Here is a 22,238-nt window from a genome sequence, read left to right as displayed (position 1 = left end):
GTGCCCAGGGGCACCACACTGTCTTGATACGGCCCTGTGAAACCGGACAAAAGCCTATGTAAACCTTCGAAATCATAAGTTGCCTTATTTCATTGTGCTTTGGCTTTGCACATACTGCATACAGCCTGTAAAAATAGACACAGGCATAATCTAGCCTATAGAATAAGTTCCTTTGCTGTCGGTAGCCTATGGGCGACTCCGTTTCTTCCTCTCTGTTGAATATGCAGCAGGTAGGGGAGGAGCTTGCACAGTCGTTGACATCAACTAACGTTACTTAGTGGCAAGTTAACGGCAATTAGCAGGAATGACAGCAAAAATTAAGCAAATGAGGCTTTGGGGATTTTTCCGAAAGAAATCAGTGGGTAAGAATTCACATTTGTTTTTGTCCTTAAAGTCTGAAGATCATCATCTAGCTGGCTTTCACCCACAGTAGGCTAAACCTCAAGATGTCCACTACCGACTGCCATTACATAGCCTTTAGCCTCCTTCTACAGAGTGATGCAACTTGGTAGCTCCTAGTTAGCGCACTCACTTCTCACGCTGGAGACTGTGTTTCTAGTCCCGTTCGGGGTGTACTTTTCTTGTTTATCATGTGTTGCTTTCGCTAAGGATAACCAATAAGCATTAGCATAAAATGTATGTGTGACTTGTTTTGTGATATTAGTTTGTAGGAAATATACACTTTGATTTGATTAAATGGTTTTTTAGAGTGTAGCAAAGATGAGCAACAGACTGAGGAGCAGCAGCAGCTGTGCCAGAATTAGGCATGGAAACTGGTAACAATTAATCAGTCACTGTACTTTAGAGAAAGTTAAAAGTGAAACATTGTTTATCCCAATGATCCTAATGAAAGGATTTTGACAGATGAATTATTCTCATAGAGATGATGAGAATTATATACAGTTCGATGCCATAGTGTGTCAATGAACTTAGACTAAAGTCATTCATGTATTGCTTTAACTTAGGATCTTATACATCATTTTGACTATGTCAAAAAATATAAATTATTTATATTCAATATTTTTTTACCTCACTTTACTCACTATAATATAAACTATAAACTCTTTTGTGATGACTTTATGGTAATGTACATGAAAATTCAAGAATCATGATAGATATTAGGGCAATCCCACTGATCTGCTCTTCCCAATACATTTAATTCAATGGTATTGGTCCACAATTTGAAATATGTAGCACTTGATGAATTAGTTGTTTGAAGCTGATTTGCAATAAGTTATGTGCTGTATCTGTTCTTTTGCATCACAGATGATTCAGCAAGGAGGGAGGATGAGTTAGTCGAGGATAGTACTAGAGTGGAAGATTTAGGAACTGTAGAAACAGGCCCAGCCAGAGCAAAACTCAAAGAATACCCTCTCACCAGCTTTGGACTACAGAGAAGTGGTTGCTAGTGTGAAAATAAAATTGTCTGGGCTAAACCCCGTATGTCCTTCAATGCTGGAAACGCCTCTGTTTGTTGGAGGTTTAATATGTGCCTCATGTTGTTGAGTATTCAGACAACTGATCAAATGTATTGTAGTTGAAATATTACCGAATCCCAGGAATGACCCAATTATGTTTGTTTAAATAATATAAATAAAATGATTTTCTCTTATATGCTCATATAGTACATTCATCTTATATTGTCATTGACTTAAATGTGAAGTGTCATTACTGCTCCACTAGCATCACCAAATTGAATTGCAAAAACATTCCCTGCATTTCAAACAGCAAAGATTGCTTTGGAGCATGATTGTCATGCTGTAAAATTACTTCAAAAAGACTTTCCAATACTAAAAAAAACCAACTTAAAAATTGAGTCCATTATCCACTCCCCCCATCTTCCATAGGTTGAGCAAACAGACAGTCCCATCTTAAACTCATGCTATTGTTCGAGACAATGCTGCTATGTTGGGCTGGTTTGGATTCTTAGGCACACTTTTTGTGAAAATGGAACTAAAAATGACTTACTAATAATAAGTTGGTATAGAGTATTTTAAGTATTTCAGCATAGAACAAAATGACACACTTCACCTTTAAATGACATAAATTCATATTTTGATCAATCACTTCAATGTCAGAAAGGAAAACTGGGCAGGATCCAACTGTTACATAAGGAGAATCAGCTGATGCAAAAGAGGCATAAATATAACACCTGCCTTAATTAAACTTGCAAACATTACACACCAGCCTATGTCCTCTCTCTCTCTCTCTCTCTCTCTCTCTCTCTCTCTCTCTCTCTCTCTCTCTCTCATTATTTCTTGGCCAGGGTTAAGTTTCACTATTCACAATCAGCAGTAATTCATTTAATTCAGGAGTGAAAGTGTCCAATAACAAGATGGTTACTGAGATTAAGCCAGTAGTATTCAGCTTGTCATGTGACTCTAAAATGGCAGCCCACCTGAGGGCGCCCCTGCACCATATAAAATAAAACAACGTTTATAAGGTTACTGATATACAGGTGAAACTGGAAAAATTAGAATATCGTGCAAAAGTTCATTAATTTCAGTAATTCAACTTAAAAGGTGAAACTAATATATTATATAGACTCATTACAAGCAAAGTAAGATATTTCAAGACTTTATTTGATATAATTTTGATGATTATGGCTTACAGCTTATGAAAACCCCAAATTCAGAATCTCAGAAAATTAGAATATTACATGAAATCAATAAAAAAAGGATTTTAAATACAGAAATGTCGGCCCTCTGAAAAGTATAATCATGCATATGTACTCAGTACTTGGTTTGGGCCCCTTTTGCATTAATTACTGCCTCAATGTGGCGTGGCATGGATGCTATCAGCCTGTGGCACTGCTGAGGTGTTATGGAAGACCAAGATGCTTCAATAGTGGCCTTCAGCTCTTCTGCATTGTTTGGTCTCATGTCTCTCATCTTTCTCTTGGCAATGCCCCATAGATTCTCTATGGGGTTCAGGTCAGGCGAGTTTGCTGGCCAATCAAGCACAGTAATACCATGGTCATTGAACCAGGTTTTGGTACTTTTGGCAGTGTGGGCAGGTGCCAAGTCCTGCTAGAAAATGAAGTCAGCATCTCCATAAAGCTTGTCTGCTGAAGGAAGCATGAAGTGCTCTGAAATGTCCCGGTAGACGGCTGCGTTGACTTTGGACTTAATAAAGCACAGTGGACCAACACCAGCCGATGGCATGGCTCCCCAAACCAACACAGACTGTGGAAACTTCACACTGGACTTCAAGCATCTTGGATTGTGTGCATCTCCATTCTTCCTCCAGACTCTGGGACCTTGGTTTCCAAATGAGATGCAAAATTTGCTCTCATCAGAAAAGAGGACTTTGGACCACTGAGCAACAGACCAGTTCTTTTTTTCTTTAGCCCATGTAAGACGTTTGACATTTGAAGCCCATGTCCAGGACCCGTCTGTGTGTGGTGGCTCTTGATGCAGTAACTCCAGCCTCAGTCCACTCCAGGTGAAGCTCCCCCACACATTTGAATGGCCTTTTCCTGACAATCCTCTCCAGGCTACGGTCATCCCTGCTGCTTGTGCACCTTTTTCTTCCACACTTTTCCCTTCCACTTAACTTTCTATTAATGTGCTTTGATACAACACTTTGAGAACATCCAACTTCTTTTGCAATTACCTTTTGAGGCTTTCCCTCCTTGTGGAGGGTGTCAATGATGGTTTTCTGCACAACTGTCAGGTCAGCAGTCTTCCCCATGATTGTGAATTCAACTGAACCAGACTGAGAGACCATTTAAAGGCTCAGGAACCCTTTGCAGGTGTTTTGGATTAATTAGCTGATTAGAGTGTGACACTTTGAGACTACAATACTGAACCTTTTCACAATATTCTAATTTTCTGAGATTCTGAATTTGGGGTTTTCATAAGCTGTAAGCCATAATCATCAAAATTATATCAAATAAAGTCTTGAAATATCTTACTTTGCTTGTAATGAGTCTATATAATATATTAGTTTCACCTTTTAAGTTGAATTACTGAAATTAATGAACTTTTTCACGATATTCTAATTTTTCGAGTTTCACCTGTAACTACAGTCCTCATCTCATGTGAGTAGTCATGATTTATACATACGTTTCTCTCTCTCTCTCTCTCTCTCTCTCTCTCTCTCTCTCTCGCTCTAATTATTTCTTGGCCAGGGTTAAGTTTCAGTTTTCATTCTAAGTTTGACCCTCCCATCTCTGGGAAAGGACTATAAAACAGTGTCTGGACCATCTTCGGCATCATACAGCTTCTGAAGCATTTATTGTACAGGCAACCAAGATGAGGTAAGATGCATTTACAATTTATAATGATTTTGATGTTAGCAAAACCATCAGCTAGTCAGACATTTCCAACGTAAATATTCTGTTATCTAAAGATACAGTGATTATCATATTTTAAAAAACATAAGGATAAATAACTGAATGTAAAGTAGAGCTCACTGTCATGAAAGAGTTACAAATTATAAACAAGAGTGAAGTCAGTATTGCATTACAATATTTATTTGATCTATTTTATACCATCCTGTTGATTACATTCAATGTTGGATTAATAATAGATTTTGTTTCTGAAAAAACTGTGCTGATTATAAGTAATTCAATTCATTTCTCTCATCCTGTTGTTGTTGCTTTTTACTAGTGTGAATCAGGACAGATCTTTAAGAGAAAATCTTCTCCAGCTGGAATGCCACTTTACTTGGGCCTTGATAAAAGATGATTTCAATGTAACGGATGTTCTCAGTAGACTAGAAGAACAGATTAAGTTAGATCTGAGAAAGAAGGAGGGACTTGCACAAACTTACAGTGCTTTGGCATATGTAAAATTCCTTTTGGAGTTTCATGAAGAGGCACTTTGCAACCTCATGACATCTGTGAAGCTCAGCATGGAATGCCATGGGGAGGAATTCCACAAGACTCTCATTGTCACCTATGGAAACCTTGCCTGGATGAACTACCACATGAAGAACTATACAGAGTGTGAAAGTTACCTGAAGAAACTTCAGAAGATAAATGAACTGATTCCAACTGAATCTTCATCTGTTCCAGAGGTGCTTGGTGAGAAGGGATGGACCTTTCTTAAATTTTCTCCCACGTACTACGACAGAGCCAAAGAATGTTTCAGAAAGGCCTTAGAACAGGAACCAGAAGAAGGTGAGTGGAACGCTGGTTATGCCATCGCTTTGCATCGCACTGAATACGAGTCCTTCACTTTAGAGGATTCCCTCACAATCAAGCAACTGAGACGGGCCATTGACACAAATCCAGATGATGATGTTCTTAAGGTTCTCCTAGGGATGCGACTGGCAGTTTACAAGAGGTACGATGAGGCCGAAATCTTGGTAGAGAAGGCTTTAGAAAGATCTCCAGAACACCCGCATGTCATGCGATATGTGGGGAAATACTTCAGGAATAAAGGATGTGTTGATAGGTCTATGACTCTGTTGAAGAGAGCACTTGAAAATGCACCAAATTCAAGTTTCATTCATCATCAGTTAGCTCTCTGCTATAAGCTTAAGAAAATTCAACTGCTGCAGGAGGGAAGCCACCATGCCAAGATGTCTAAGGTTCAACAAATTCGTGATCTATGTATCTATCATTTGGAAAAGGCTACCACCCTAAAACCCTCCTTCATTTCTGCAATGAGTGATCTGGCACTGCAGTACGGAGAACGGCGTGAACTGTCACGGGCTGATGAGCTATTTGAGATCACATTTAAAACAGCCAAACAGAAAAATGACAATCTCCATGTGATCAACTTTTACTATGCTGAATTCCAGCTGCATTGCCACAAATGTGAGGCTTTGGCTATCAAGCACTACATGGAATGTCTGAAGATGTTCCCAGAATCAATTGAAGGGAAGAAAAGTGCCTACAATTTGAAAAAGATCGCTGATAAACGTATCCATAGAAACACAGATGATGCAGATGCTCATGGGATACTAGGTTTCATTCACAGAGTGAAAGGAGAGAACCGTCAAGCCATTGAGTGCTATGAGAAAGCTCTGAGTTATGGAGACAATGCTGAGTACCTCAGTAACCTTTGTGCTCTCAGGCTGTCTTTAAAGTAAAATCACAACATTAGGCCTTGTATGTTTACTGGTGTATAAGTATTGTAATATACTGTAAGTTACTGATTGTGCTTCGTCTACTTGCAACAATTGCATCTATTCTACATGATTGTAAATTGTACACTGTGTTCAATAGAAGATTGATAATATAAAATTGTATTGCCTGTATATGCCTGTTTTAAGATTAACCTATCATTGACATAACATCTTGTTGAATAAAGCTAATAAATATTACTCAGTATTTCCTAAAATTAGTTTTAAAGCGTATAGATACAAATAATCATAATAATAAATCTGTCACTCAATCTTTTATCTATATGCAGGGGTGCATATCAGTGTCAGGTGTTGTTTAATAATCCCTGAGGTAAGGGATTTCAAATGGCAACATGAATTTTGCCAATTTGCATGACCTTGACAGAAAAGACACTTGAAAATGACCTGATATTTTTATTAGCTGGCCTTTAGCACCTCTTGGCAACATTGAACTTTAAGCCATTCTTCAAGATTTTAAGCTATAAAGGGATAATTAGTTATAAGTTTTGCACACTCTCTTACAAGTTTATTTTATTACCAATGTTTCGGCAACAAGCCTTTATTAAGGTACAATTTCCGTACAATGGAGAGCAGTATATATAGTCAGCCATTACACATACAGGTGAAAGCAGTGACATCACAATGGACGTTTAGTAATTAGCTAACAAGCCTGTCTCAACCAATTAAGACAATTTAGACATCAGACTGATTTATATGTCATAAGATACATTACTTAAGCACATTTAAAAACACGAGATACAATTAAATAATAAAAAGCCACCACATCATATCATATTAGAGCCCTATGCACAAACCTATACATACACATATTCATATATATGTATGTAACTGTAGCCAGCTGGTAGGTAGCTGTGCAGTGTGTAAACCTCACTCCCCTGGCTTCAAGACGTTAGCGGCTGTAGCCTTTAGCCTCCTTGTCAGCGTACCTGCCTCCCACACCTGAGATGCCAGTTCAAATCCCGTTCAGAGTAGGTTGAGCGGGACCGGTTGCAGTGGTGCCGTGACCCGGATGGGTGTGAGGTTTAGACGGGTGACTGTAACAGTAGCCAGCTGGTAGGTAACTGTGCAGTGTGTAAACCTCACTTCCCTGGCTTCAACAGGCACAATAGCTACTGATGTCAGAGGCCATAGCCTATAGCCTCCTTGTTAGTGCATTTGCCTCCCATACTGGAGACACCGGTTCAAGTTGAGCAGGATGGTTGCAAAAGTGCAGGCTCTTAATCTACATTTTGGTAAAATGCATTTTTGTTTTCTATTTATAATCATGGTGGCTCATATGGTGTATATGAGCAAACTGCTTTTTAAAACCTCCTGAATTGGGTAATTCATGGGATTCTGTAATATTTCAGGCACCCAGACTTTATAAAGTGGTGATGTGCTAAAAGTAAATGTTGAAAGCTTTTTACAAGATGTTGATATGTACATTATAATGAATTAAAAGAGTTATTGCATTAAAACAATCTTTTATATAAAAGAATGTCTTCTTTCTATCTTAAATCTAGCATTTTGTCATGTCCCTGAGGAACATCACTGAATTTGCACCAACACAAAACTAAAATCATTAAATGTCCATACTGTCTATAATTTTTGTAATTTATGCAAAGATTTATTTGTGTTCCTTTGCTGAGAAAGATATTTTACCAAATAATGTTTATATTATTATTATTACTATAAAAACCAGGCCATAAAGTTTTTGCCATCAGTCTGAACTCAACCCCATCACACCAACTGTTCTTTAAGCCCATAAAAATGTTGGTTCTGCCCATATGTGTCATTACTCAGAAGTGACGTCATTCAGCTTTCTTCAAAAGTGTGGTGTAGAAATAAGTAAGAATCATAATCTGCATTCATATTTTGAAGTGTATTACAGTAAGATGGTATTGTCAAGCTCAACAACTCAACCCTGTCACTTGAAATTAAGATTACATCAGGACTTTTTAAAATTATATTAAAATCCATAAATATATACAATTCATTATCACAATATCATGTATGCTTAGTGGACTTCTGTCCTACACCACATGAGGAATAGTGTCCATTTTGAGAAATAAAAAACAACTCTGCCACAGACAACCACATCACATTTCTTCACTGTCAGCCTGTGATAGGGTGGAGATATTCACTACATTTATGAATATTGTGACACAAATAAAAGAGTGATAATATTAGAGTTAAAACGGGAACAAAATTCAAAATCTATATATTGTTTGCCGAGCGCAGCCTGACATGTTAAGGACTAGCATAAAAAAGTTGAGGTTTTAGTTAAATATTTGAAATGAATACATTTAAAAAAAAATAATTATGAGGCCACAGACACACAATTTGACCTTTTGTCGCTACATAAAACATAAGAAACGTCATACATTTGATGTTTTTAGTCATTAAACTGATATGAGGGACATATGAGCAGTAGGTAGATGTTTGTTTTATAACAAGTATTGTGTAGAATCATTTTCAAACCACTTCCATTATGTCCGTGATGGGGTTGAAGAAAAAAGGTGTCCAAATCAGAAAAACAAAATAGGAAATAATTAAAGTGCTTTCATGGCAGAGGTGGGAAGTTTCCCGTCTGTCGCTCACTTCGACGTTGTGTCGAAGAAGCAACACTAGGGGTCTATCTTGAGCGCCAAATATGCCTCTGATCTATGAAAAAAGGCCAATGGGAATTAGGTATTTGCAATTTTAGTATTTGCATACCCCGCCCCGGACATACGGGTATAAAAGCAGGCAAATACATCGAGTTCATTCAGAAATCTTCTTCGGAGCCGATGGTCGTGTTACAGTCAGCTGCGAGTTACACACCTGTTCCTGTTTTCCTCTGACGCTTGCCTGTTGGATTCGACAGCGCATTACAGTGGCTTTCTCCTTCTCTGCACGGCAGTGCAGTTTGCCCCTGGGCACTTCAACAGTGCAAGAAACTTAAAGAGTTATAAAAGAGTGATTTTCTCTAAAAGAGCAAATACGCAGCTGGCGTTGAACGTCCTTTTCAGGACGCGTCTTTATAAAGATGCCCTTCCGCCCCTGCGTAGTTCCCGGATGCGGTAGAGTGCTCTCCGCTTCAGACGGCCACAGGTATTGTCTCGTGTGTCTGGGTTGCGATTACACCGAGGCAGCGTTTGTGGATGGTTCATGTTCTCACTGCGAGAACATGACCACGGCAACGTTGTGGTCGGGGCTTGCTTTCAACAGAAAGCACGCCATTCCAGCCACCCCCCGCATTGCTCCTTCTTCCCACAGGAATGAGGACGGTGTGGCTGGTAATGGAGGCGATCTGGGGATGGCAGCGGGTGCAGCTCTGCCGCATACGCCCCCTCGGACCACCCGCCCCCGGCACGCTCGTTGACTCCCGTCCGTGCTTGAGGCAACAGCAGCTCGCCTCACGGCCAGTCTGCCTATCCTCTAGAGCTTGAGGTGGATGAGCTCGCCACTGCATCGGAGAGCGCGGCGTCTGATGCTGAGGACTCCCCTGGGCTGCCACCTTCGGGCCTGCATGCCCAGGCTGAGGCCGACGCGCAAATGTCCGATATGCTTGCCCGGGCCGCCACCAGCGTGGGGCTGGACTGGAACCCTCCGTCCTCCCCACAGCCATTGCGGTTGGATGACTGGTTCCTTGGGGCTCCGCGCCGCTCACAGACGAGCCCCCCCGGTCCCGTTTTTCCCGGAGGTGCATGATGAGCTGACGGCTGCATGGAAGGCACCGCTCTCCACACGTCACAAAGCCATTCGCTCATCTGCTCTTGCTACCCTCAACGGCGGAGCGGCCCACGGGTACACAGCAATTCCTCAGGTGGATAGGTCTGTTGCGCTTCACCTATGCCCCGAAAACCCTACCACCTGGTGGGGTCACCCTGTACTCCCCTCCAAGGCCTGTAGGACAACATCGTCACTGACACTGACCAGCCCCTTCCTTGCTGTGTCCAGTACGTGCTTTGCGTACCTACTTGGACCGCACGCAGAGCTTTAGATGTTCTGAGCAGCTCTTTGTCTGCTTTGGCGGACAGCGGAAAGGGAACGCTGTCTCCAAACAGATGCTCTCCCACTGGGTGATGGATGCCATTTCATTGGCCTACCACACCCAGGCCATGCCCCCCCACCCTTGCGGGTCCGAGCTCACTCAACAAGGAGTGTTGCGTTCTCGTGGGCACTGGCCAGGGGTATTTTTAGAGCAGCGGGTTGGGCAACACCTATATAGCAAGGTTTTACAATCTCAGGGTTGAGTCAGTATCGTCCCATGTCTTCTCAGGTCCGAGCCGGTAGAACTCGGTAACACGCTGATGAACTGACCGGGTGGATAGCTTGCACCTAGCGCCCTTTCCCTCGGTCGAGGTAAAATTGTACGCTTTCTCTCCCAGGAGATTCCATATACTCGGATCCCTGGACGATTCCGCCCTAGCCCTATGGGTCCGCAATTCAGCGGAGGAATTCGCTGACCCAATCCACTATGGGTACTTAATCTACCCATACTGGTATAGGTGCTCCACAGGTCTGGACACCTACATGGACTCCTCCTGTGTGTATTTTCCGCAGTACGGTCCCCATGCGAGTGGACCCGCGTCTCCCTTAGGCAGTGCCAGCTTCCCTCCGGTCGCCGTGCTGTAGCAACTCCCCCTCTTTGAGGCTGGATCTGCCACCATGCCATTTTTTCCACATGTGACCTGAGGGACCCATGTGATGTATCTCGACGTATTTGCCCGCATTTATACCCGTATGTCTGGGCAGGGTATGCAAATACGGCTTTCCATAATTCCCATTGGCCTTTTTTCATAGATCAGAGATATATTTGGCGCTCAAGAGAGACCCCTAGTGTTGCTTCTTTGACACAACGTATCGTTCCCTCCGTCAGGGAACAGAGGTAATACATCCGTAACCTAGACGATATTTGTTGGAGGTTTAGTATGTGCCTCATGTTGTTGAGTATTCAGACAACTGATCAAATGTACTGCAGTTGAAATATTACCGAATCCCAGGAATGACCCAATTATGTTTGTTTAAATAATATCAATAAAATGATTTTCTCTTATATGTTCATATAGTACATTCATCTTATATTGTCACTGACTTAAATGTGAAGTGTCATTTCTGCTCCACTAGCATCACCAAATTGAATTTGCAAAAACATTCCCTGCATTTCAAACAGCAAAGATTGCTTTGGAGCATGATTGTCATGCTGTAAAATTACTTCAAAAAGACTTTCCAATACTAAAAAAAAAAGAAAACAAAAAAAAAAAAAAAAGTGGATAAAGTCCATTATCCACTCCCCCCATCTTCCATAGGTTGAGCAAACAGACAGTCCCATCTTAAACTCATGCTATTGTTCGAGACAATGCTGATATGTTGGGCTGGTCTGGATTCTTAGGCACACTTTTTGTGAAAATGGAACTAAAAATGACTAAAAATTGGCAGGATCCAACTGTTACGTAAGGAGAATCAGCTGATGCAAAAGAGGAATAAATATAACATCTCTCTCTCTCTCTCTCTCTCATTCTTTCTTGGCCAGGGTTAAGTTTCAGTAACGTTTTCATTCTAAGTTTGACCCTCCCATCTCTGGGAAAGGACTATAAAACAGTGTCTGGACCATCTTCGGCATCATACAGCTTCTGAAGCATTTATTGTACAGACAACCAAGATGAGGTAAGATGCATTTACAATTTATAATGATTTTGATGTTAGCAAAACCATCAGCTAGTCAGACATTTCCAACGTAAATATTCTGTTATCTAAAGATACAGTGATTGCCGTCAATATCCTTTCACTTATTGGACTGTTTAAAAAAAAAAAAAAACCTTTGATTTATTCACCTTGAATAAAACATAAAAAATACATTAAATATTTACTTGGAAAAATTTGAAAATTTCTGTGAATACATTTGCAACATTTTAAAGGTTATTAGCCTAAATGTTAAAAATAAATGATCAAACGTGTTTTTGGAAAAGCAGTCATTGTGTCGTAGTTTTTGTTTCTGTTTAGTGTTTTGGGATAAAATAAAATCCAAAGTGCCTTTAGCTCCCTTTTATACTGTGAAATGTAGCATAATCTTGGCTATTGAACAATATGACATACGGCGACATGACGTACCGTACAGGAAAATGTCACCATCCCTCCCTAACAAATGGGCATATGACAAATACAAATCTTACAAAGAAAACGAAATCATTTGGACAAGCACAGCTCCGATACTAATAGGTGTTATCACAAAATCGAAACTTATCCCTCAGTGGTTTGGTTTCGTTTTCGTGACAATGACTCTTCATGTTGCGCACAGCGTCTCCAATCTGTCCCACTTTAACATCTGCTCAAATATTTGTCATCAACACATCCTGGACTCTTAAAATGAGATAATAGTTACCAAGAAGAACCTATTCTTTTGCAACCGATATGCATATGTGGGTCCTGTTTAGGATCTAAAAAACGAACCTGTCTAAAACCGGTGTATATAATTTCCTATTGAAATGTTTTAACTAAAATAGCCTATTTATACAAATTTGTAATATGTAATAGAAGTGATTTGCAAGTTCTCAAATGTATAGGTATAATTTGCATATCAAATTTAGATTTACAAACCAATATGTGCAGAATAAAGATAAACACTTCAATTGTAGTGTTATACTGGTAATGATGTGTAAAAATAATTTTGCATTGTATGTATACGTGATTCAAAGCAATTATTATCTCTTTTCCCTTCTTCTCTAGCAACGAAAACATGGAAGCTAGGCTTGGGCAGCTGGAATGCCTTTTTACATGGGGTGTGGAGAAATTAGACCTACGAGATCTGAACAGCTTACCAGACAAACTCTTTGATAGGATAAAATTTTGCCCTCAAAAGTACCATGCCACATATTTCAACATTCTGGCTTTTATCAGCCACTTGAAAGGTGAAACAGAGAGTGCACTGGACTACCTGCAAAAAGCAGAATCAGCATTGAGGGAAGACAAGGGAAAGAAAACAGACTTCCTAGTGACATTCTCCAGCTTTGCTTGGATACACTATCACTTACGGAAGCTTGATGGTGTGGAACATTACTTGGAAAAAGTGAAAGGTATATGCAAGGACATACCAGGTTCATCCGATTACTCCTGCAGCTTGCCTGTGGTACATGGTGAGAAAGCATGGAGCTTTCTGAGGCTTGGGGGGTCATTTTACGAGCAAGCAAAAGAGAATTTCTCCAAGGCTCTTGAGGCAGAACCGGACAACATGTCATTTAATGTGGGCTACGCAATAGTGCTGTACAGGCTAGAGGGCATGAATAAAGAAAGGCCAGTCAGAGCAGAAGAAAGTGGAACAGTTGCACAGCTTAGAAAGGCTCTTAGTTTGGAACCCACAAACACTGAGATCATGGTTCTTTTGGCTCTGAAACTCCAGAATTCAAGGCGACAGGAAGCCCAAAACCTTATAAAGGAGGCCCTCAGACTGTCTCCTGATGTGCCGCAAGTCACCAGATATGTAGCAAAATTCTTCAGAGCAGAGGGCTCCATTAACGAATCACTCTCTGTCCTGGAGAGTGCAGTAAAGATGGCTCCAAACTCCTCTTTTCTGCATCATCAAATTGGTCTGTGCCATAAACAGTTGCTTATTCAAATGTTTGAGGAAAGGAGGCCTGGTAGACGCATTCCTGCTGCTCAAAAAGCTGCTAAGGCAGCTGAGTGTATCAAGCACTTCTCAAAGGCTGTACAACTGAAACCTACCAATATTTATGCCCAAGTGAATTTAGCAGAGGCCTATGGAGAGAACCGGCAATTTGGAGAGGCAGAGAAGATCTTCACCACCCTGATATATGACAAATCTCTCAGCGAGTCTGATAAGCAGCACTGCCACACATGCTATGGTGTGTTCTTGCTTTACAAGAAAAAGGATGAAGACAAAGCAGTCTGTCAGTTCAAGGTAGCATACAAGATTCATGTAGACAGCTACGACAGGAAACAAGCTGGCAAGAAGCTCAAACAGATTGCAGAGCGGCATCTCAACACCAAGCATAAAGTCACAGAAGCATCAGAAATTTTGGCCTTTGTGTCTTCTGAAGACAAGCAGGACACACAAGCAAAGGATGATCTCCGTAGAGCCCAGCAGCACTGCTCAGATCCTGATGAGCTATCAGAAACCTTTGCTAAGGGACTGAGGCTAAAAGAAAACTGACCAAACTCTTACTTGCACATATGTTTGGCAAAAGACTTGCTATTATTAATGTTCACTTACTCCTAATAAACATTACATAAGGCATGCCTGCTGTAGAGACAGGCTCTTTATCTTCATTTTAATGTAATGCATTTTTGTTTTCTACTTATAATCATGGTGGCTCATATGGTGTACCTGAACAAACTGCTTTTTAAAACCTCTTGAATTGGGTAATTCCTGGGATTCTGTAATATTTCTGTCATGTCTAGATTAATTTTTGTTCATGTTTGGTGGTCAAGTATTCTGTAACGAAGCACTGGTGCTGACAATGAACGTAGTGAGAACCCAAGTGCATTTTATTTTTCAAATGTGGAATCCCAAAAAGCCCTGACTACAAATGTGAAACATGAACATGAATTAGACTTGGCTAGACTATGACTTGGCTTACAAACAAGGTTACATTAACAATACTTGACAAAAGACAGTTGCAAACATGAGGGCTTAAATACACAGACATTGGGTAAAACAATAACAACAAAACCAATTAAACGATATGAACAAGATAACAAGATTAATAACCATAAATCAATGACAAACTAGAACTGATAAGACAATAAACCAATGAAAACAAGACACATGAAATCACATGACAAGGGAACCAAATGACATGAAACAGGAACTAGAATCTAAAAATAAAAAGACATGAAAAAAAAAAACAAAGACATGATAATTTCAGGCCCCCAGACTTTATAAAGTGGTGGTGTGCTAAAATTAAATGTTGAAAGATTTTTACAAGATGTTGAGATGTCCATTATAATGAATTAAATAGTTATTGCATTAAAACAATCTATTATAATAAAAGAATGTCTTCCTATCTTAATTCTAGCATTTTGTCATGTCCCTGAGGAACAATCACTGAATTTGCACCAACACAAAACTAAAATCATACATTTTCCATACTGCCTGTAATTTTTTTTAACTTATGCAAAGATTTGTGTTCATTTGCTGAGAAAGATATTTTAACCCCAAAACATTTTATATTATTATAAAAACCAGGCCATAAAGTTTTTGCCATCAGTCTGAACTCAACCCCGTCACACCAACCATTCTTTAAGCCCATAAAAATGTTGGTTCTGCCCATATGTGTCATTCAGCTTTCTTCAAAATCGTGGTGTAGAAATAAGAATCATAATCTGCATTCATATTTTGAAGTGTATTACAGTAAAATGGTATTGTCAAGCTCAACCTTTCACTACACTAATGAATATTGTGACACAAATATGGAATAGTCAATGCATTATATTACAAATGCTATACATTTACTTTAATGAAACATGGTGTTAAAAATATGAGGATTCAAGAAGCCTAGTAAAATTATGACGGGGCTGAGACAAGAGTGATAATATTAGAGTTAAAACGGGAACACAATTCAAAATCTATATATTGTTTGCTGAGCGCAGCCTGACATGTTAAGGACTAGCATAAGAAAAAAAAAAATAAATAAATAAAATATTGTAGGTTTTAGTTAAATATGAAATGCCAGAACTGAGACACACTCGATTTTAAATCCAGGCCAAAAAAAAAAAAAAAAAAAAAAAAAAAGTATTTAAATGAATTGTTACGACCTCCCCTGTCTAGGGTAGAGAAGGAACAGTTTAAAATAAAAAAATTCAGGAAACTTAAATATTTTTAAATGTTACTTGCTAGAGTTGCTGAGCCCCTGCTTTCCCGTCCCAGCAGCATTGAACAAGTTATTAGAATCAAAGATTTATTTGGTAAACAGAAACTTAGGAATATTTACAAGCAATAATATAACCTCAGGAGAGGGCAATGCAAAAATAACAAACAAAAGAGCCTGTGTTAATTCGACACACACACACACACACACACACACACACACACGATCCTAACTCCCTCTCTAAATAATAAATGCAAAATAATTGGCACCCACCTCCCTACAGCTTCCTAAAATAACTCATAAAATGACTGAAACAAGATTTAACTAGCCCTGCACTCAGGTGAAACAGCGAATGTCCGCCTGCACTTGTTACAATATGTTACAACTTGTTACACTATATAGGCCCTGTCCCAAATGGCGCTCTTCATGCGGACTTTCGGTCTCGTGGACTTAAATTGCGTGTGCTCGCTGAGTCTACAAGTCCGTAGGCCGTCCCATTTAGCATTTTAACGCTCTGAAGTGTGCTCAGCAGTGCCCCCTTTGTACCCTTGAAGCGGTCTTCCGCGAAGCCCGCATAGATCCAGGCTTCACGCACTTCAAGTACCCAGGAGTCCTTGCGAAAGGCCAATCAGACAACTGGTGTGAAGAGCGCTTTCGCTCACGGACACAGACAATTGATAACATGGCTGAGAAGAAAATATTTAAGTGTAAGTATCATTATGGTTTTTATGACTGTGTACATTTTACCAGTTGTTACCTACGGTTTATACAAACATTATGGTCATCGACCAGTGGTTGATGTCTCAAACATAGTAATAGCGCGCTGAATAATAGGCTGATCGCATAACGATTCATTATATAGAACCGAATGGCAGGGCTTTACTGAGTCATATGTAAGTGAAGTATGGATATTTAAACCTGTAAATTAAAAACGACATAAAAAAAAAAAGATACACATAAAAAATATAAAATACATTATATAAGAAAAAAGAAAATTAAACAGTAAATCAAATAATAATGACAATGCATTAACGACTTTTGACAAGTTATATATGTTTATCTACAAAGTCAATAACATTTACTTGCTTACCCTTTCCTCCGTGCATAACATCAGCATTTGTATGCATGAAAAATAATCTTGTCTTCTACGACATTGGAGCGTATAAATGTGATTTCTCTGCATGGCAAGCCATCTCGCAAACACAATAGTAAAAACAACAACAGGCAGCATATTTCCCCGAACCGAACCTGCAGCTCCTGTCCAACAATAACCACGCTTCACGATCGAGTCTGTCCCAAAAATACTTCTTAATGTGCCCTTGTGGACTTGCGCGAGGGGCCCTATAAGTCTGCACTACATGACGTCACCGAAGTGTGGACTCTGAGGAAGTCCACAAGTCCGGAGTGTGCCATTTGGGACAGGGCCATTGTCAGAAGGATGTGACAGACCATGTATGGTTGAACTGTGAGTCCTGTGTATGTGACGTCATTGAGATGCGCAAGCACGTGAAGTAAAGTGTAAGCACTGAGAAGCATGCGGTTGCGAGACTCTTTATTTTGTAGAAATAGAGTGAGTGTCAGACAGAACCAAGCATATAACATGGTGGCAGCGGTAAAGTATGAGATAAAAGTGAAAGATTAAAGTTTGCTATCGAGAAAGCAACTGCGAGAGACGAGTGCCGATCATGGAGGGGGCGTTTGGATTGGAATGCAATGTGCATACCCAAAGCTTGGAAAGTGTGGGAAGAGGAATTTTCCCTGTACATGGATTTGATGCGGACAACAAAACGAAGGTAAAAGTTTTCCAATATCTAATCGGAGAAACAGGAAGAGAACTGTGTAAGACGATGTGCGCGGCCCTGCCGGCGAGCTGACGATGGTATGGCTGTTAACCGCGTTCAGAAATCATTGCAATCCGGCACCGAATGAAACTGTTGAAAGATAAATTCTACAGAAATCAGAACTCCGGCGAAACGTTTGACAAGTATGTTACTGATTTGAAAGTGCTGGCTGACACATGCAATTTTGGAACGGCTAGAGACTCTGATTAGAGACAGAATAGTATGCGGCATAATGAACTCGCACGTGAGAGAACACCTATTAAGAGAGACGGACCTGACACTTGAGAAATGTGTGAGGATATGTAAAGCATCAGAACTGTCAAAAGAGAATGTGATGACTATTGAGGGTCAGAAATCAGAAGTACACGCTGTTCAGAGAGTTAGACAGGCCCAGAGTGCCAAACAAACAAACACAACCAGCTAAGTGCAAATTCTGTGGAAAACAGCATGAGTGGAAAAAACAGAGTTGCCCAGCTTACGGAAAGCAGTGCAGGAAATGTGGCAAGCTGAAACATTTTGCATCCACATGCAAAACAAAAGAGACAATGAGAAAGGAAATACACAGTGTTGCAGAAAGGGAAGAAGAACCGTATCAAGAAATCCTAAGCCTTAATTCACAAAAGGAGGACAAACATTGCAATCATGCTGATAAATGAGAGGCCAGTAAAAAATTTCAACTAGACTGCGGCGCCAGTTGTAACGTCATACCCATTCAACTGTTAAACCCTGACACAGTAATGGAAAAGACTGAACAGATTCTGGTCATGTATAACAAGAGCACCTTGAAACCCATAGGGAAGTGCAGAATAAAAATAAGAAACCCCAGAAACAGAAAACTTAATCGTCTGGAGTTCATTGTAGTGGAGGAAAGCTCATCAGTGCCCCTGCTAGGAAACAAGGCTGTGCAAGCAATGGATCTGGTAAGAACACAGTATGAAAACATTATGGCAATTGATGATATTGTTACCACAGAGAGATGCAGAGAAAAGTTAACGTGGGACAAGAGACATACAACGAGAGTATGCTGATGTATTTGAGGGAGATGGATGCCTGGAAGGGAAATACAACCTCGAGGTGGATCCTGAAGTTAAACCGGTGAGGCTTCCAAAGCGGAGAGTTCCGGTGGCACTAATGAAACATCTAAAAGATGAACTAGGAAGCCTGGTAGAGAGAGGCATCATAGCTCAGGTGGAAAAGAGCACGGATTGGATTAGCAGCATGGTGGTGAAGAAACAAAATGGAAAATTAAGAATTTGTATTGACCCAAGACCACTAAACAAAGCACTTAAGCGTCAACACTTTCCCCTGACTACCATAGATGATGTTCTCCCGGATCTGACTAAAGCGAGAGTTTTTACAGTGTGTGATGTAAAGGATGGATTCTGGCATGTAAGGCTTTCAGAAGAGTAAAGTTATCTTACTACTTTCGCTACTTCGTTTGGCAGCTATAGATGTATCAGAATGCCCATGGGGATCAGCCCGGCTCCAGAAGTTTTCCAGCACAGGTTGACTCAGGCGTTGGAGGGGCTCCCAGGAATCCGGATAATAGCGGATGACATCCTCATTTGTGGGGAAGGCGATAACGATGAGACAGCTGAGAAAGATCATAACGAAAAACTAAGACAACTACTGGAGCGATGCAGAAACATCAAACTAAACTTCAACAAACTCAAGCTGAAACAGAAAGAGGTGCCATACATCGGACACAGACTGACTTCAGAAGGTTTAAAGATTGATCCAGAGAAGGTGAGAGCCATAGTGGAGATGCCCAGACCATCAGATGTGAAGGGGCTGCAGAGATTATTAGGTATGGTGAACTATCTGTCCAAATTTTGTGCACACTTGTCAGATAGCTGTGACACATTAGGTGAAACAGCGAATGTCCGCCTGCACTCAGGTGAAACAGCGAATGTCCGCCTGCACTCAGGTGAAACAGCGAATGTCCGCCTGCACTCAGAGAGAGAGATTGTCATGTAATGTCTCTGATCATAACTCCAAACTGGAGAGCTTTTATTCCAAAACACACAGCCACAGGTGCCAATCAGGAGTCAATCAGGTTGATTCGGAACAGGTGCCACTACTCATCCTACAGGAGCAGAACAGAGAGACAGAACAACATTTATGCACCCAACATATTACAACACAAGATACGTTCTGGAACGTAACAGAATACATTTTTAACAAACAATTATGAGGCCACAGACACACAATTTGAACTTTTGTCACTTAATCACATAAAAAAATAAGAAACTTAGTCATTAAACTGATATGAGGGACATATGAGCAGTAGGTAGATGTTTGTTTTATAGCAAGTATTGTGTAGAATCATTTTCAAACCACTTCCATTATGTCCGTGATGGGGTTGAGGAAAAAAAACAAAAAAAAAAACAAATTCGGAAATAATAAAAGGGCTTTCATGGCTGAGGTGGGAAGATATTTGTTGGAGGTTTAATATGTGCCTCATGTTGTTGAGTATTCAGACAACTGATCAAATGTATTGTAGTTGAAATATTACCGAATCCCAGGAATGACCCAATTATGTTTGTTTAAATAATATCAATAAAATGATTTTCTCTTATATGCTCATATAGTACATTCATCTATTGTCACTGACTTAAATGTGAAGTGTCATTTCTGCTCCACTAGCATCACTAAATTGAATTGCAAAAACATTCCCTGCATTTCAAACAGCAGAGTTTGCTTTGGAGCATGATTGTCATGCTGTAAGATTACTTCAAAAAGACTTTCCAATACTAAAAAAAAAAACAACTTAAAAATGTAGTCCATTATCCACTCCCCCCATCTTCCATAGGTTGAGCAAACAGACAGTCCCATCTTAAACGCATGCTATTGTAGCGGGTACAGGATCTCCGTATCAGCTGACAGTTAAGCATTCCCAGCAATCTGTGGAATGGTGAAATAAACACAGGACAACAATGTGAGTGTGATCAGCTTTGATTTTTGTTTTAGCAAAATGTTCACATTAGAACAAACACAAATGTCAAAAAGATAAATTGTCAAAACAAATTGTTTTCTTTATGCAAATCTCCACTGTTTCAGTCTCTTTATTGCAAATACATTGTTTTCATGAAGATCTGTCCGTCAGCCAATCACTGTGTTACTCATTTGCATATTCAAAATGTTGTTCATTTTTTACATGACTTTCAGAGATTTCACTCAGTTCAAATAAAATAAATGATATCAAACACGTTTTCAAACATGACGTTTCTGTGTTTTACCCATTCCAGACCACTTGCATGCGTTTTTAAAGAGAACTAATCATTAAATGAACTAATATAAAGACATAATATTTAAACGTTCACCTTCAAATCAACACTGTAATTGGACAGGCATATCATCCAATCGCGGGTGAACATCGTGATTTCATTTCATGATTAACCATGCAAAATGTTATCAAAACGAATTAATTTCCAACACTTAATATGCACTAACAGATATTCTTTCAACATCCATGCAGATTGACATATAAAACAATCGACTAACCTGTGGAATGGTGAAATAAACACAGGACAACAATGTGCGTGTGATCAACTCTGGTCTTGCTGGGTTATCACGAACAACGCAGCAGACCCATCGCAACACACTGCACTTCCGTCCAGTAATATTGGAATTCTGGCAGGATCTTTTCAGTTGGTTAAACATTGATATCAACACTGATATTCCAGCACTAAACTTGTTTCAGATTTTGGTTTATGCAGATGGGTTTTCAAAAAAGTTGTCTTATACTTTGAACATTATTATTACAATGGGTAAATACCATATACACAAAAGTAAGTGGAATAACAGTAAGCCCTCTTTAAATTACTTTAAAAATTAATGCAAAAATTATTTAGAATCTTTAAAGCATTTATCCAAAGAGAATCAAACCCTTGAAGAATTGTATAAATCCATGTATGAGTTTCTTTCCTTTTAAGTTTGGTAAGATTTAAATATGTTTTTTTTTTTTTATTATTATTATTTTATGTTTCCTTGCACCCCCTAAATAATAGTTAATAAATGTTTTTTTGTTTGTTGTTATTGTATGTAATTTATACACATATGGACATTTAGGATGGAGATTTAAAAAGAAAAAAAAAGTGTATATTTGTATTTGGCATTTGATTGTTCCCTATTTGTTTTTGTAAATTGGTATTGTTCAATAAAAAAATAAATAAATAAATAAATAAATAAAAAAACACACTGCACTTCCATAGCACCTTCTACTGGTCTGGCAGAACCACCATTCCCTCAATGTATTTTTACAGAGACAATATTAATTTCAACATTGTGACAAACCAACAATTGGGGCATCACACTCTCCCCACCACAGAAGGTGAAACAATAACTTTTCTTTTGTCTTTATACAGAACTTTAATAAGTTGGAACCATATAATTAATTGGCACTATGGATTACTGGTTCTGTTGGTAACTGTCCCAAAGTCTCTCTTGTGCAAGTCATTGGTAAATCATCTCTTTCAGTGGTGCAGGGTCCATTCCATCCTTTCTGAGACAG

General features: G+C 39.6%; 1 protein-coding gene across 2 annotated transcripts; it reads left to right on the top strand.

The window, feature by feature from the left end:
- The first annotated feature begins 241 nt into the window (after positions 1-241).
- Positions 242-15,038, top strand: LOC127627108 (interferon-induced protein with tetratricopeptide repeats 5-like). Of its 2 annotated transcripts, none has more exons than XM_052103354.1 (3): positions 242-362; positions 11,594-11,727; positions 12,787-15,038. In XM_052103354.1, exons 2-3 carry the CDS (start codon positions 11,723-11,725, stop codon positions 14,225-14,227), a joined length of 1,446 nt encoding a protein of 481 aa, XP_051959314.1. In that variant the 5' UTR covers positions 242-362; positions 11,594-11,722; the 3' UTR covers positions 14,228-15,038. The 2 variants fall into 2 exon arrangements, with proteins under 2 accessions (XP_051959314.1, XP_051959315.1); XM_052103355.1 differs by lacking the exons at positions 11,594-11,727; positions 12,787-15,038 and adding exons at positions 4,133-4,261; positions 4,614-7,463 and having other exon boundaries at positions 243-362.
- The last annotated feature ends 7,200 nt before the right edge of the window (positions 15,039-22,238 follow it).

Source organism: Xyrauchen texanus, chromosome 33 (genome assembly GCF_025860055.1).
Source record: "Xyrauchen texanus isolate HMW12.3.18 chromosome 33, RBS_HiC_50CHRs, whole genome shotgun sequence".
In the NCBI taxonomy this organism is placed as follows: Eukaryota; Metazoa; Chordata; class Actinopteri; order Cypriniformes; family Catostomidae; genus Xyrauchen; species Xyrauchen texanus.
Note: the sequence above shows the minus strand (reverse complement) of the source record. Positions and strands in the feature narration are given on the sequence as shown.